Source organism: Puma concolor, chromosome D4, assembly GCF_028749965.1.
Source record: "Puma concolor isolate L17-30 chromosome D4, mPumCon1.1.hap2, whole genome shotgun sequence".
NCBI lineage: Eukaryota > Metazoa > Chordata > Mammalia > Carnivora > Felidae > Puma > Puma concolor.
This window is the reverse complement of record NC_141679.1, coordinates 63278962-63296985: the sequence shown is the minus strand read 5'-3', so window position 1 is coordinate 63296985 and position 18024 is coordinate 63278962. Positions and strand designations below refer to the sequence as shown.

Genomic DNA, 18024 nt, shown 5'->3' with positions numbered 1-18024 from the left:
CAGCAATCTCCAAGACCTCTGCACATTACCATGGGTATTTTTTTTATATTAAATATATTGTCAAATTGGTTTCCATACAACATTCAGTGCTCATCCCAACAAGTGCCCTCCTCAGTGCCCATCACCCACTTTCCGCTCTCCCCCACTCCCACCAACCCTCAGTTTGTTCTCAGTACTTAACAGTCTCTTATGGTTTGCCTCCCTCCTCTGTAACTTTTTTCCCCTTCCCCTCCCCCATAGTCTTCTGTTATATTTCTCAGGATCTACATATGAGTGAAAACATATGGTTATCTGTCTTTCTCTGCCTGACTTATTTCACTTAGCTGATTACCCTCCAGTTCCATCCACGCTGCTGCAAATGGCCAGATTTCATTCTTTCTCATTGACCATGGCTATTTTTCATTTCAATAGAGGGACCTAAATATATTGCCTCCAGGGACACCGGGTGGCTCAGTCAGTTTAGCGTCCAACTTTGGCTCAGGTCATGGTATCATGATTCGTGGATTCAAGCCCCGCATCCAGCTCTATGCTGTCAATGCAAAGCCCGCTTCAGATCCTCTTATCCCACTCTCCCTTGGCCCCTCCCCTGCTGCATACACTCTCTCAAAAATAAATAAAACATTAATAAAATTAAAATTTAAAAAGTGATAAATGTATGTATATTTTTAGGTTCACATAAGATGCTACACACATTTATAAATCATTTTTGTGACTCCCATCTTAAATGACTTTTTTTTTTTTTTTAACTTTGATTTATTATTGAGAGACAGAGCATGAGCATGAGCACGGGAGGGGCAGAGAGAGAGGGAGACACAGAATCTGAAGCAGGCTCCAGGCTCTGAGCTGTCAGCACACAGCCCAACACAGGGCTCGAACCCATGAACTGTGAGATAATGACCTGAGCTGAAGTCGGACACTTAACCAACTGGGCCACCCAGGCGCCCCTTAAATGACTTTCTTGATTAACCAACTAACTTACAAGAATCTTAAGGCACCAGGACAAGAGGATTCCTACCTACTATGTATAAAAACGTCCTGCCCTTAGCCATCCCACTGTGTCCTGTCTTGCTTCTTTTCTCTGAGCATTCTCATCTCACTTACACCACTTCAAGTCTTCAAACCTGCTTTTCCCCAACCTTATTAAAGCCATCTCACCTGTCACTGCCAGTCCTCAGAGCACTGCAGGGGGAACGTCCTATAATGAATGCAAAGTACTCATCAACATGTGGGAATCTTTAGTTCATCTCCAGTTAATTTCTTATTGACTCCCTACAGGACATGTTGAAACTCTTTACCTTGTTCTTCTTAAGAATAACCTCATTTCAAGGGGTTTATACACATGTCTATATGTTAACAGTGTTCGACAAAACCTTCCCCCCCACTTTTTTTTTTTTAGAAAAACACACCAATCCAATCTGACTAGACATCCTGCTGGATGGTTTCACTCCCAAAACAAAGCAGGCATGTTCCTGACCCTGTATCCAACTGTTGATGAGAAAGTCTCTGACAAAGTCCACAATATCCACACTGAAAACAGCAGAAATATTTGAAATATTTAAATATTTAAAACACCCTACACCAGGAAGTGGTGTGGTACAGCCATGGAATATTATAGAGCTATTTAAAAGGCTGCATAAATTATGTGGCACTATGGAAATATGCTTATAAATGTCAAGTGAAAAAAGCAGAAGACAACATGTGGACCATAATTGTGTAAAAAACACATATAGGAAAACCCAGCCAGAAAAAAAACAAAATGGTAAAGGTACTGTCTTTATACCAGTTGAGCAATAGATTATTTTCCCTTCTTTTTAAGTTTCTATATTGGTTATACTTAATAGGGGAAAAAACTCAATGTGATTCCGAACACAGCCCCAAAGAGAGGTTGCCTATATAATGGACAAAGCACTAGTTTATATGTCAACAAGGGCCAGGTTCACATGCTAGCTCTTCACCTCTTAGAATAATAACACCTTCTCTTTCCTAGATATTATAATGATAGATATGTACTAAAAAGCAACAATGCCTAGAACAAGTAGGTAAACAACAAAAAATGTTCTGTCGTTCTTTCTCCAGACCAATCTAAGGAACACCTTTAATGACACAAATCACTGAAAATACATTTCAGGGTAAAAATCAAACAGTAAGTTTAGTAAATGATGGCTTTTGTCCAAGCAAATAAGATGAATTAGGAATTAGGGGCGCCTGGGTGGCGCAGTCGGTTAAGCGTCCGACTTCAGCCAGGTCACGATCTCGCGGTCCGTGAGTTCGAGCCCCGCGTCGGGCTCTGGGCTGATGGCTCAGAGCCTGGAGCCTGTTTCCGATTCTGTGTCTCCCTCTCTCTCTGCCCCTCCCCCGTTCATGCTCTGTCTCTCTCTGTCCCAAAAATAAGTAAACGTTGAAAAAAAAAATTAAAAAAAAAAAAAAAGATGAATTAGGAATTAAACTCTCTTCAACTTGTTTATTAAATTAACCATATTATATTAGTTATCCCCTATGATAAAGATAGAAGAGGGAAAATAAACTTAGTATTTCATGATACAAATCCAAAAGTAGTTTACATTAATATTAAAAAGCACTAATGGTAGAGATGACTAAAACTTCTCTAAGCTATATTTAACAAAAAAATTTTACATATGCCACCCAATTAATTGACTCTGATATTTTTCATCCCGTTCTACACACTACTGCCAAACTACCCTTTGTTAAGCACCACTTTGAAAGTGTCAATCCTCCACCCAACACCTAAAATCATTTCCTGCTGCCTCAATTCTAAATGCCTCTGCTTCTGGCAATGATGGGAAGGACTGTCTATTGCAGGATCAGAAAGAACAAAAAATCCAGATCTCAAGCTGGGTATTAGATACTCAGGGTCTTCCCAGCCCTACCCAGTACTAACCACAGATCCCAAACTGCAATACTCTCTCCTATTCCTTTTTCTGACTAGCTTGGCAAACTTGTGTGAGTTTTCCCTCTTGTGGATCTAAAAACTATTACATTGTAGTTATTAAAAAGAATGATGAAGAAGCTCCCTATTTCCTGACATAACACAGTAAATTTTTCTTAAAGGCAGACTTTTTTATTTTTTTTTTATTTATTTTTTTTTTTTAGAAGAGATTATTTCAACGTTTATTTATTTTTGGGACAGAGAGAGACAGAGCATGAACGGGGGAGGGGCAGAGAGAGAGGGAGACACAGAATCAGAAACAGGCTCCAGGCTCTGAGCCATCAGCCCAGAGCCCGACGCGGGGCTCGAACTCACGGACCGCGAGATCGTGACCTGGCTGAAGTCGGACGCTTAACCGACTGCGCCACCCAGGCGCCCCAAGGCAGACTTTTTTAAATGTATGTCACAAACTAATTTATAATGCCTATATACAAAAATCTGAAAGGTATATACATGTAAATACAAGCCACAGTTATCACTTGGTGGAATTTGAACTTTCTTCTTTATTCTGTATTTTTCTGAATTGTCTGAGTTTCAGATGAACTTGTATTACTTTTTAAATCAGACAAAAGAGGGGCATCTGGGTGGCTCGGTTGGTTAAGCGTCCCGCTCTTGACCTCGGCTCAGGTCATGATCTCACTGTTGGTGAGTTTGAGCCTCACATCGGGCTCTGTGCTGACAGCATGGAGCGACAGCGTGGAGCCTGCTTAGGATTCTCTGTCTCCTTTCTCTCTGCCCCTCCCCAACTCGTACTCATGTGTGCTTGAGCGCTCACTCTCTCTCTCTCAAAATAAACTTTAAAAAAATTAATCAGATAAAACAAATATGTGCATGTAAGACTCTTGAAAAATTATGTTAAGTGAACAAAGCCAGGCACATAGGGCCACATGTTGTATGATTCCATTTATATGAAATGTCCAGAATAAGTAAATCCATACAGACACGAAGTCTCTACATGGTTGCAGAGGATGGGGGCAGAGAGGTGTTGGGGTTGACTGTTAATAGGCATGGAAATTCTTTTTGGGGTGATGGAAATGTTCTATAATTACAGAGTAGATAGTAGTGATGGTTACACAACATATTAAATATGTTAAAAACCACTGAATTGGGGCACCTGGGTGGCTCAGTCAGTTAAGCCTCCGACTTCGGCTCAGGTCATGATCCCACGGTTCATGGGTTCAAGCCCCATGTCGGGCTCTGTGCTGACGGCATGGAACCTGGAGCCTGCTTCAGATTCTGTGTCTCCCTCTCTCTCCACCTCTCCTTCATTCAATCTGTCTCTCTCTCTCTCTCTCTCAAAAAAAAAAAAAAAAAACCACTGAGTTGTATACTTCAAAACTTTAAGTTTTGTGAATTATATTTCAATAAAAAACAAAAATAATTTTTATAATCAGATAAAACAATCTTATTAAATTGTGAAAAAAAATGAAACAAACAGAAATGAACAGGGATTATAATTTGATGTTTAAGAAACGGACCCTAGGATAAAAAAAAAAAAAAAAAAGGGGCGCCTGGGTGGCGCAGTCGGTTAAGCGTCCGACTTCAGCCAGGTCACGATCTCACGGTCCGGGAGTTCGAGCCCCGCATCAGGCTCTGGGCTGATGGCTCAGAGCCTGGAGCCTGTTTCCGATTCTGTGTCTCCCTCTCTCTCTGCCCCTCCCCCCGTTCATGCTCTGTCTCTCTCTGTCCCAAAAATAAATAAACGTTGAAAGAAAAATTTAAAAAAAAAAAAAAAGAAACGGACCCTAGGACCCACCGCCAAGATCAGTACCCTGGCTCTACACTTATCAGCTCTGTAACCTTAGTAATTTACCACTCTCTACCTCTATTCTCTCATCTGTAAAATGGGGATAATAAAAGTACCTATCTCATAATGTTGGCAAAGAATTAAATAAAGATATGGAAAGCACCCAAAGCAGTGCATGACACATCATAAGTGCTATACTGTTAGCTTTTTTTTGTTTTTTAATTTTTTACACCATTGCTGGAGAAGGTATGGAAAATGAGCGCTCAAACCAACTATAAGAGTGTAAATTGGGGGCACCTGGGTGGCTCAGTTGGTTGAGCATCCGACTTTGGCTCAGGTCATGATCTCATGGTTCATGGGTTCGAGGCCCGCGTGGGGCTCTGTGCTGACAGCTCAGAGCCTGGAGCCTGCTACAGATTCTGTGTCTCCCACTCTCTCCCCCTGCCCTGCTTGTGTGCGCGCTCTCTCTCGCTCTCTCTCTCTCTCTCTCTCTCTCTCTCTCTCAAAGGTAAACATTAAAAAAAAAATTTTTGGGGCGCCTGGGTGGCGCAGTCGGTTAAGCGTCCGACTTCAGCCAGGTCACGATCTCGCGGTCCGTGAGTTCGAGCCCCGCGTCAGGCTCTGGGCTGATGGCTCAGAGCCTGGAGCCTGTTTCCGATTCTGTGTCTCCCTCTCTCTCTGCCCCTCCCCCATTCATGCTCTGTCTCTCTCTGTCCCAAAAATAAATAAACGTTGAAAAAAAAAAATTTTTTTTAAAAAAAAAATTTTTTTTTAAGTGTGAATTGGTAGAACCTCTCACAGAATAATGCGGCAATAAACAATGAAGTTTTTTTTTTTTTTTTTTTTTTTTTTTTTAACGTTTATTTATTTTTGGGACAGAGAGAGACAGAGCATGAACGGGGGAGGGGCAGAGAGAGAGGGAGACACAGAATCGGAAACAGGCTCCAGGCTCTGAGCCATCAGCCCAGAGCCCGACGCGGGGCTCGAACTCACGGACCGCGAGATCGTGACCTGGCTGAAGTCGGACGCTTAACCGACTGCGCCACCCAGGCGCCCCAACAATGAAGTTTTAATAATCTTTACCCTTTAACTAAACAATTCTATTTCTAGGAAATTATAACAGGGATAGAAGAAAAACATACAAAAATGAATGCATAGGTGATTGTTAACAGCAGCATTTTTTATAACAGCAAAGTAGAAAACCGCCTAAGCATCCATCTGTTGGAAATTAGTTAAATAAACTATTAATGAAATACTACGTGGCCATTAAGGTAGATACTAGAAACATATACACTGATATCCAAAGACCAAGATCCACTGTGAAGTGAAGAAAAGCAGGTTGTAAAACTATACAGAGCTATAATCCAATTTAGATTTTACAACATGTACATGTTTACATATGTATTTTAAGATTTTTGTAGGTACAATTAACACATTTCCTCCATCAAAGTTTTTTTATCAATAAATATCAATAAATAAATCTAAACACAAAAATATCCCCCTCTGGCTCAATTTTCAACCACTATTCCTTAGTGTCTACAACACTAAGTGGAATAGGCAGTAGCCAGAATCCAGGGAAGTCACCCACAAAGACAAAAATCTATAAAACAAGCTAAAAGTTGGCATTGGGGAATCTGACATTATTTTAAAAGTGCATTTAAAAAAGACTTCACAAAACTCTGCTGCATTAAGAAGAGTTCCAGACTTGGAGTTCCAATTATTTGCTAAAATAACTATATGATATTGGCCAAGCACTAAATAAATCTCGCTCACAAATCTCGGTTCCCTTAAGTAAAAATGGGTATTAACAATCCCTCATTGGATTGCAAGGAGTAAATGAGATCTTTACAAAAGAGAAATGGAAACTATACAGGATACTTTTCCTCTTTAGGTGAAACAACCAAAACCAAAACTTTTTTTTTTAAACATATTTTTAGCTTTTATTTTAGATAAAGAGAGTGTGGGGGGGTGGGGGGGAGAGGGGCAGAGGGAAAGAATCTTAAGCAGGCTCCGCGCTCAGCATCACCCTGGGATCACGACCTGAGTCAAAATCACGGGTCAGATGCTCAACAGACTGAGATACCCAAGCGCTGAACCAAAACTTTAAAACGACACAATCACAACCTTAAAATTCAAAAAACTGTTGTAAAATAGTGAAGAATTAAAACACACACACACACACACAGGGGCACGTGGGAGGCTCAGTCGGTTAAGTGTCCAACTTCGGCTCATATCATGATCTCACGAGTTCATGAGTTTGAGCCCTGCATTGGGTGGTCAGCACAGAGCCCGCTTTGGATCCTCTGTCCCCCTATCCCTGCACTCTCTCTTTCAAAAGTAAATTAAAAATAAATATATTTTTTAAAAAGAAATGATAACAATTTAAAAAATAAATAAATAATTTACAAAATTAAAAAACACACACACACAACTAGGTCTAATTGTAATTAGGAAATGCTTATGATCTGAACTTGAAGAAGGGAACAATAATGGTAAACACACAGCACCACCTAAAAAAATACCTTAAACCACTTCAAAGAAAAAAAGCATGAAAAACAAACACAGGACACTAAACACAGACTAAAGTGTCTTGTGAACAATGGGGAATCTAAACGTATCATTTAGGCTATAAACCGAACTGATAAAGAAATATCAGCAGTTTAGACATGGATAGATATCTATTTAGATAATACTTGCAAAGCAGTATTAGATGAAAGCTGACCATGCAAAATAAACTGAACTTAAAAATTCGAAAAGGTGATCCGACCTGTGAACAAGATCTCCAGGTTAACATAAAAATGGCAAAGCAAATAGGGGAAATCGAGAGAAAAGTTCAAATTTTTTCTGGTATAAAATGAAACAATTTCAGTATAAACATTAAAATATTATACAGGAGAATGGCAATCATCACAGATTTCTTCTTTATATCTTTCCATATTCCTCATGTGTTTAACATCCAATAAATGCTGCCTTTGTAACAACAACAGCAACAAAAAAGATGGGTTTTTCTTTCTTTTTAACCATGGAAAAGAAAACTCAGAATATCTGCACAAAAATAAGAGAAATGGAGCTATGGTTGAAAACATAATACCTGTCAAAGTTTCTGAAGGCAGAAGAATGTATTAAGAACTTCAGAACCTGAAATGACTTTTCAAAAAATGATGAAACAGCTGAGCCATGAAAAATACATGACACCTGTAAAAAAGAAATATATTCAAATAGTAACAAAGGATTAACAGTAAAGCATCTAATAAACTAAAAGCAAATACTGAGGGAATTTTAAGATTCAAACAGAATTTCAAAGTGCATGAGAAGAGAATGTATGCCAACTCCTAAATGCCTCATTTATCCCATCAGAGAAGCTAATAATGGAACTAATTGTAGGAATAACGAAAATAGCTCTGTTAAAACAATGTTTCCAACAAGGAAAAAAAGGGGGAGGAGGGGGAGGAAGAGGATAAATGGGTTGACATTATCTCCCAATCCAGCTTAAAAGAAACTGAGAATTTAAAATTCCATTAAAGAAACTACATATACAGGGGAAATGAGGGATTAAAGAAATGAACTAAAAAGAAAATGGTAGGGTATAATAAAAACAGACAGTAACAAGTGTTGAGCAGGATATGGAGAAACTGGAACCCTCACACATTGCTGGAAAAAATGTAAAACGGCACAGCCACTTTGGAAAACAATTTGTCAGGTCCTCAAATGTTCAACACAGGGTTTACCAAATGACCCAGCAATTCTACTCCTAGTTATAAACCCAAGAGAACTGAAAACATATGTCCACACATAAATCTGTATATGAATGTTCACAGTATTCAGAATAGCCAAAAAGAAGGCTATATGATGATGATGGAGGGTAACACAAATATCATAATTACTTCATTTAATTACACCCATTTAAGTGGGTGAATATTTATAAAAACAAATAGTCCAGGGGCACCTCGGTGGTTCAGTTGATTAAGCTTCAGACTCTTGGTTTCAGCTCAGGACATGATCTTAAGGTTTGTGAGTTCCAGCCCGGAGTCGGGCTCTACACTGAGAGCTTGAAGCCTGCATGGATTCTCTCTCTCTCTCTCTCTCTCTCCCTCTCTCTCAGCCCCTCCCCCACTCACACGTGCTCGCACTCTCTCAAAATAAATAAATAAACTTTAAAAAATAAATAAGGTAACACCACGATGTCGCTCAAATCCTGTGAGTTTCCCTGTCTTCAAGGTAAAACCACGATGTCACTCAAATCCTGTGAGTTTCCCTCTGTCTTCAAGACAAGTGCCAAACCTTCAGCTCAGCCTTCAAGGCCTTCCACTAATGTGGCAATGTGCAACTCATCTCCTGCCTTAATCCCCACACTTCAGTATCTCAAAATATTCCCTTTGCTTCCCCATCTTTTCTATCACCATTCCCACGGCCTAGAACACCTACCCTTCCCAGATTTCCTCAGTTTCTGTGTTATTCAGTTATTAATTCATTCTACAAGTAAATATATAAGGGGCCCTTAACTAGGTACAGTCAATATAGCAGTGAACAAAACAAAGAAAAACCCCTGCCCTCATGGAGCTACACAGAGCAGACAGATAATAACATGTATAGTTAAGTCACACAGGAAAGGGTGCTTTGGCACAAGAAAAAAACTTTAAGAAAGATTAAGGTGGGAAAGGGGCAGAGGGGATGGAAGGTGGAAAAAGATTCAATTTTAACGCATCATTTTGAAAGTGACATTAAAAACCTGAAGGAGCTGAGGGGATAAATAATTGGGACAAGAAGTTTCCAAGCAAAGAATATCAACAGCAAAGGCCTCAGGCAAAAGTGTGCCTAGTGTTTCAAGCTGACATTCTACTCAGCTTTGGACTATAGGGCCCAACTGCGCGCCATGTACTTGGGAAGACTGTTTTTTGATTCCTTCAAATCAGAATTATTCATGCCCTCAACACTGTACTACTATCTTTCTTAGAACACTTGTACAGTGAAAACTCCTTTCAAACATATATGAGTGGTTGCTGATCAATTAATCAAAAGTCTTGTAAAAGAGAAAATCATTTAAAAATAAGACATACTTTGTTAAAAATTAAACATTTTAACTGTTTTTAACTTCACACATATAAACATATATTCATTTTCCTATGTAGCACCAAAACCTTTGGGTCTACAAAATGCTGTTCCCTCCTTTCTTGGATAAGCCACACCCATACTCTACTATCTACAATGTCCACTTTCCCTTCCTTTAAAGTAAAAGGGAGACTGAAAAATACCTGCAGAATTTTGTAGGAGCAGAATCCTTCCAGAGATTTGTAAGATTTCCCCAATCTGTTTCAGTTGTCTTGACCACAGTCAAATTCACTGAAAGGCAATTCTCTCAGCCTCTCACCTTTATCAACTCTTTCTGAAGTATTTCATAAAAAACAACATTTTACATTTATATTGCACCAATCTGAGCAATTTTTATTAATTTATACTCAAAGGACCACTGGTATAAATAAATTTGAAAACAAACACAACTGACTCTTTCTTGGTAAGCAAAGAAATAAATGATACATGGGCAAACTAGAGTTAATCTACCAGCCTGAGCATCTGTGTGCTGTGGGAATCGATTAGAATGGTTTACTAAGGGAATGTCTAATTCAGAAAGTTAAAATCAAGACCGGCAAAGTATCTGAATAGACATTTCTCCAAACAAGATATATAAATAGCCAATAAGTACATGAAAATGTGCTCAACGTCATTAGTTGTTAGGGAAATGTAAATCAAAACCACGTTGATATACAACTTCACACCCACAAGGTTGACTATAATCAAAAAGACAGTAACAAATGTTGGCCAGGATATGGGCAAACTGGTACATTCACACATTGCTGGTGAAAATGTAAAATGGTACAGCTGCTTTAGAAAACAGGTTGGGAGTTCCTCAAAATGTTAAACATGGAGTTATCAGGTGATTCAGAAATTCTATTTCTAGGTATACACTCAAGAGAACTGAAAACATATGTCCACACAAAAACTTCTACATGAATGTTCATAGCAGCATTGTCCATAATTGATGAAAAGTGGTAACAGCTCAAGTGTCCCTCAACTGATGAATGGATAAACAAAATGTGGTATGTATCCATATAATGGAATATTACTCAACCATAAAAAGCATTTAAGTTCCAAAAGACAAATATCATATGACTTCACTCATGTGAGGACTTTAAGATACAAAACAGATGAACACATGGGAAGGGAAGCAAAAATAATATAAAAACACAGAAGGGGACGAAACATAAAAGACTCTTAAGTATAGAGAACAAACAGAGGGTTACTGGAGGGGTTGTCAGGGAGGGAATGGGCTCAATGGGTAAGGGGCATTAAGGAATCTACTCCTGAAATAATTGTTGCACTATATGCTAACTAACTTGGATGTAAATTAAAAAAATAAAATGCTATGAAAGACTCAAAGATTTTGTAAAAAAAAGAAAAAAAAGCCACTGAAGTTCTGATACATGCTACAACACGGATGAACCTTGAAAATATTATCCTAAGTGAAAGAAGACAATCACAAAAGGCCATATATTATATAATTCCATTTAAATGCAATGTCCAAAACAGGCAAATCCATAGAGACGGAGTAGATTAGCATTCGTCAGGGGTTGTGGAAAGAAAGGAACATGGAGTAAAGGTTTTCTTTTTGAGGTGATGAATATGTTCTGTCATTAGATAATCATGATGGTTGTACAACTTTGTGAATATATTTAATTGTGTATCTTTTAAAAAATCCCATTGCTGTCAGTGTTCAATAAACAGCTTATTAACTGGGGTAGGAGAGAAAGCCCGGATGTATTAAATAGAAATTTCTTCACATAGATTTATAAGAGGCTAACTAACTACCTCTGTTAGAATATAAAGCCCCTGAAGGCAGGGATGGCCTCTCATTTATTTCCCTTAACATCTAGCATAGTAGAGTACCTTAAGCTGGTATTCAATCAAGTTCAATAAATAAATTATTAAATACCCACATATTACATACCAGAGATCTAGAAGATTCCAAACAGATTGAAAAAACTCACTTTTTGGCCCCCAAATCCTGAATTGCCACTAACAAGGCATGTCTCTTAATATGAAGTTTACACCATCCATTCATACCATCCTTACCACCATATCACAATCCAGAGGACCCACTTCTAACTTCTGTGACATTTTTTAAATCCAATCCAAGTTCTCTACCTTATATCTATCACCAAATGCCACTTATTGGTCTCTCAGTATGTTTTTCCACTCCTTTAACCACGTTCCTTAAGACAACAATGCTCATATTTAGCCTCATCTGTTCTTCTCAAACACCCTAGAGTCAAAAAGAACCATCATTATCTTCATGTTGCAAATAAGAAAAGAATGCCATGTCTAAGGTCACCTGGTCTCTCAAGTTCAAAATTCATCTTTCTTCACATAAATCATGTATTTCCCAACTTTCTTCTCTTTGGATGAACAGGGAAATTTCTGATTAAGTTAAATTTTCAAAGAATAAGTACAAATAAAAAAATAGAAGACCAGAGCAACAATTATAAAGTCCAGAATGATTGAAGACTCGAGGCATGAGAACAATAAAAAAAGGTGTGTTTAGAACAAGAAGAAATAAAAGGCCCACTGCTTTGGGAAGATGTTGTAATAGTCAAGAGATGACAAGGACAAATACAGACCCATTCAGTTTCTTCTTTGCTTTGGTAATCTTCATCAAGGACCATGATCTTCAAACTGGGAAGGGCAGAACTCTGATAAAAGGAAGCTAACATCTCAGGTAAGTGCAATGAAGAAAGGACAGTAACAGAATATGGAGCTAGTTCAAAAGAATTTGCATCCTGATATAAACAAATTACACTCTATGACACTGAAAAACTTTTAGATGACAAGATGCCAGAAGACCAGAAACGAAGAAAACTCTCAGTTTTCAAAAAAAGAGAAATGCCGATCCAGGAAAACATCAGTGGGTAAACTTGCCATGTATCCCCTGAAAAAGTCTAGAATGTGTAGGTAAGTTTTTGAACACAATAAAACGTAAAAAGCCACTATGGGCTCTTTATTAAGGCAGGCTATACAACAATTGCTTTTTGATAGGATCACTAAAATGGGAAAAACAGAGGATGATACATATACATAACTGATTCTAACAAGATGATCTGACAGAATCTTTAAATAATAGGCTAGTGAACAAAATGAGAAAATGTTGAACAGCAGAAGTTCAAAAATCTGTTCAACCCTACCAGGAGCGTGCATAGCCGATTGAACATCTGGTTGATTAATGTATCAACATCAACCCATTTGAAAGGAAGTCTCGAGTAAAAAATCGCAGAGTGGTATCTTTTCCCATTATCTAGACATCTTCTATTAATTTAATAAAGCACAGACCTGGTCTTCAGACGTGCAAGGGCCACGATGCTGAGTGACCCAAAAGACAAACAACCTGACAGAATCAGGCTCCAAAAGGTCAGAGTAGGCTGAAACGATCCAAAATTCAAAATGAAAATTAACAGGGAGTCAAGACCAGCATTTAGATTTTGAAACTCAAATCTATGAAGGACTAAACTTCGGTTTATGTGGGGAAATACCTGGGTAACAAAAGCAACTAGGAAAAAAAACTATGTAAAATCTCAAGATGCATTCATTCATTAATAGATGCAGAAAACCACACTGGATTTCTATACTCCTTAAAAAAATTATCTTTTTCCATATGAATCACTCCCAGATTTTCATCCTAGAAATAGTTATAACAAGAATCTACAAATATCACTTAGTTAAAACTCTAGCTTTAGACCCAGAGTCATTCAAATGCATCTTAGCATTAGAAAACATTTCATTTGATAAGCCTAATTTATTGACATATCAATAAATCCTTGAAAGAAGGCTAGATATTAAATCCAAGTCCGTCTTTTAATAGAAGAGGAAATTTTTAAAAATTAAGTAACTTGGCTCCAAATAGCACAGCTGCTTAGCAAGGGTCAGGATCTCCAAATCTGTCTCCTTTTCCTACACCATGTGGGTTTTCAGCCCTCTGCTTCCTTTCTTAAAAGTTGTACTTTGCACTAAAGAGTTAGAAAACATACATACACAAAAACATCCGTCAACACACTATTTTGCTAAGGACAAATTAGCTTAGCAAGAACAAATAATCACTGCACATTAGCCAGTGAAATATTTTGACATGGTGTGATCACTTACAAGTTTGATAACAAATATTTACTACAAAAAGGCACTCTAATATACAAATGGTTTTTATTCTTAACCATGAATGCGTGATTATTTATTAAACATTATCCCATATCCCACTTAACATTAGAAGAATAAAGTTAAAGTTATTACACGATGGAAAGGCTTTTAACGGACATGCCATTGTTTACTGTGCTCAAAATCCCATCCCCAACATAAAACACACCATTATGAAAATTACTGAAAGATTTTAGACCCTGAAATCTAAACAGCAACCCAAGGTTTTCTTCATGGAGGGCAGCATCTGTGCTGAGGCCCTCTTACTCCCTCCTCACTCCCCCAGAAACAATGCCCCTTCCATTGCCCAAAGGTACAAAGGTTGTCAGGCAGACAGACCAGTAGATCCCAGGTGGCCTGAAGTCCTTCCTCCTTTCCCCTCCTCCCCCTTCCCCACCCCCACCACGCCTCCTCTTCCGCCCCCGTGGTTTAAAGAAGACAAGTGGAGAATTGAGAATTGATAAAAGGGTAAGTTAGAAAGGCATGGCTGAGGACCACTACCATCTGCTAGCCCAGCTCCAGGAAGATCCACCCACTCCTAAATGAGACCTGGAAGCTTCTCCTTGCCCCAGGGCTCCTCTGGGACCCCTTTTGAAAGGAAGAAGGAACTTTACTGCTCAGATACCTCCTCCCCATTCTTATCCATTAGAGCCCCAGCAAGCTCTTTGTTTCCAAGAGCTGGGGGGGAGGGGGGGGGAGGGTCGGGACAGGCGGCCTTGGAGAAGGGGAGAGGTCACTCCCTTGCTCCCGTAGCTGCCAATCTCCAGGCCCTCCAGCAGAACACAAACACTCGCACAGGACCATACTCTCCGAGCCGGTTCCCTCTTTCCACACCACCTTAAAAACCCAGGGTCACACAGAGGCACTTCCTGAGATCTAATTACCTCTTTCAATACCCAAACCCTGCACAGGATGACTCCCTAGCTCCCTCCCTCTGGAAGGATACTAACGGGGTTCAATCCGGGACTCCCATCCTTTCTCCTCAATGCATACCCCAGGGTATACCCCTGAGCCCCACGCAAGACGCATAAAAACATAGGGTCACTTCCTGGGCCCCAGGACTTTTCCCTGCTCACATCCACAGACCCGCCGTCACTCCTGGCCCCCAGAGCCCACCTCTAAACCCAAAGGACATACGCGCGCGCGCGCGCGCACACACACACACACACACACACACACACACACACACACACAGTCACTTCTACAAACCACGTCCTCTGGGACACCCGTTACCTTTACCCACACGACCACTCCCCAGTGTCCTAAGAACCTCCAAAGCACATGGTCACTCCCCTGGCCCTCAGGCTCGGCACCCCCAGTCCTTCACGGTCTCTGTCTCTGTCACACACACACACACACACACACACACACACACACACACACACACACGCTCGTTGCCTCCCCTGTGCCTTCACAACAGACACGCGCTCCCGCGTGCACACCTACAGTCACACCAGGAACCCCGGCCGGCTTCCCCCGCCTCGCCGGGTCCCGTCCCCACCACCTCAGAGCACGCCGGGCCGGGCCGCTCTCTCCCAGACACTCGACACGACACACATGGTCGCACTCACGGCCACTCCCCATGCCCAACGCCGGGCCCCGAGCCCGCGCCTCACGCTCGCGCCCTGCCCTCCGCCCTCGCTCACCCTCCGGCCACACTCTCCGGGAAGCCCGGGCCCGGGCCTTTCCCAGCGCGGCCGCCGGGATGGGGAGGGCAGCAGCGGCGGCGAGGGAGGGAGGGGCCGCAGAGGCGGGCTCCGGCCGCTCCTACCTGAGCAGTTGATGCTCTTGCCTTTGCCGCCGGGACAGTCCCCGCCGCCGCTGCTGCCGCCACCCGGGGGCTGGCTGGACGCGCGGCTCCCGGGCAGAGAGAAGGCGAAGAGCAGAAGCACCGACGTGTAGCAGCAGAAGGCGAGCGGGGGCGCGGCAGGCAGCCGGAGCGGCGCCTCAGCGGCCGCGGCGCCCATGACTGGCGCCCCTGGACGGCGGGAAGCGCAGGGAGCCGCAGGCCCGGGGCATCCAGCCGCGCACCGGGAGCCCCGCCGCTGCCTCGGCGCCTCCTAGCAGCCGCGCCGCTGCGCCTGGGAGCAGCCCCTCAGCATCCCGGTCCCACCCGCAGCGCCCGCCAGGCCCCGGCCCGCCGCGCTCGGGACGGAGTCAGAGGGTCCGGGCGCGTGCGAGGGTCGCGGGCGCGCGAGGGTGCGCGCGAGGGTGCGAGCCCGCGTTGGGGAGACCGAGGCTGGGGGCGTGAACGGGCGCGCGCGCGGCGGGCGGGGGTCGCGGGGCGGGGGCAGACCCAGCCCCTCACTCGCCGCTCGCCTTCCCTTTGTGTCCGCGGCCGTCGCCACCGCGTCACAAAGACCCCGGCCCGCCCGGTGAGGGGCGCGTGACAGAGCCGCGGGCGGGAGGGGTGGCTGCGACCCCGCCCCGCGCACACCCCCAGCGCTCGCGTCGGCAGCTCCGCCCCCGCCGGCGGCCGGCGCCGCCTCCGGGGGAGCTATTGTTCCTGCGGCGGGGCGGGAGCGCCGAGGGCGGGGGTCGTAGGCGCTCCTCCGCCCGGCCGCGGGGAGCTGGCTGGCGCGGGGATGCTCCGTAGGCATTACCCTGACAGACATTTTTGCCGCCCTTTGCAAGTGGTTTTGAAGCATTTCCTTCGCTCAGCAGCCAGGCTGGGAAAGAAGGGCAGGTGGTCTATTATACATCTATTTTCTAGGTGAAGCAACTGAGCCACAGGGAGGTGAAGGTGACTTGTCCAAGGTCACAAACCAAGAAATGGCCAGGACGCGAATTGGAACCCAAGTTCCGACCCCCAACTCTGCAGTTCCTAGAGATGGGCTAAATTTCTAGGCTCCTCACCCCCACCCTTTCCCACAGACACCAACTGAATTTAAAAATCTGTTTTGCCCTCTCCCACTCATAATAGCCAACGTAGAGAGCAGATTTGCCATATTCAAGACCTGGACGAAGCCCTTTACCAGCAGAGCATTCTCTCCAATTCTTTTTTACAGCCCTACAAGGGAGTTTTCATTCTCATCCCCATTCCACAGATGAGGAAGTTGGGACCCAGAGAGGTAAAGTGATCTGACTCCCAATCCAGTGCTCTCCCTATCACATCACGATAGATGAGATTTAGCCTCAGGTAGTAAGATTATGGAGTGAATTGTTCGAAGGTCTCTGACTTTTTTCATAGACTATGCTGCTTCTCCCCTAAGAAGAAATTTCTTAGTCTCACTGAAAAACTGATAAATATGACTCAAAATTTTTAGCGTGTGGGACAAGCCACCACAAGCAAAAACACATCAGGGGAAATGTTTTCAATGTGAATAGGAGACAATGTACTTAATAGAAAGAACATAAATCAAGAAGAAACAGTTGACACAACAGAAAAATGAGAAGAGGAGCTGACTTGTCTTATTCACATAAAATACAGTAAATATATGAAAAGATATTTAAACCCACTAGTAATGAAAGGCAGATTAAAACCACAAGATTTTTTTCCTGAAGATGATTAACAATAGTTAAAAGAATTGACAAAACCTAGCACTATTAATTTATACATTTGGGGAGGACAATTAGACTATATATATCAAAAACCTTTAAAATATGTGTACCCGTTAAACCTAGGAATTCTGTGTATTGGAATTTATCCAAAAGAAATAATTGTACATGGGGCACCTGGGTGGCTCAGTAGGTTAAGCACCCCACTCTTGATTTCCACTCAGGTCATGATCTCATGGTTCATGACATCAAGCCCGAGTGGGGCTCTGCACTGACAGTGTGAACCCTGCTTGGAATTCTCTCTCTCCTCTCCCTCTGCCCCTCCCCCACTCGCACACACATGTTCTCTCTCTCTCTCAAAATAAACATTTTTTTAAAGAAATAATTGTACAAGCACCCAAAAAAATGTGCATATGGATGTTCATCAGAGCTTTTTTATAATAGTAAATATAATCTAAATGTCCATCTGGAAAACAAAGTATCCTGCCTCTTTGTACACAGGAGTATTTTGCAGTTTTAACTATGATGATTAACTGACATCATAGTTTACTGACATGGAAAACAGCAGGCAACTGATGAGTATAATAAAATCCTGTAT

At 42.1% G+C, this 18024-nt stretch overlaps 1 protein-coding gene across 7 annotated transcripts in view; it reads right to left on the bottom strand.

Moving 5' to 3' along the window:
• LOC112871931 (myb/SANT-like DNA-binding domain-containing protein 3) overlaps positions 1-18024 on the bottom strand; it is a 129400-nt gene that overhangs the window by 68867 nt on the left and 42509 nt on the right. The window contains exon 1 of one of the 7 annotated variants that reach the window (XM_086683604.1): positions 15700-16299. The exons of 5 other annotated variants lie outside the window; for them this stretch is intronic. In XM_086683604.1, the coding sequence (XP_086539730.1) occupies positions 15700-15895 (196 nt within the window). In that variant the 5' untranslated portion in view covers positions 15896-16299. Of the gene's footprint in view, positions 1-15699; positions 16300-18024 lie in introns of those variants that run through there. One more of the 7 variants, XM_086683605.1, reaches the window with a different exon arrangement.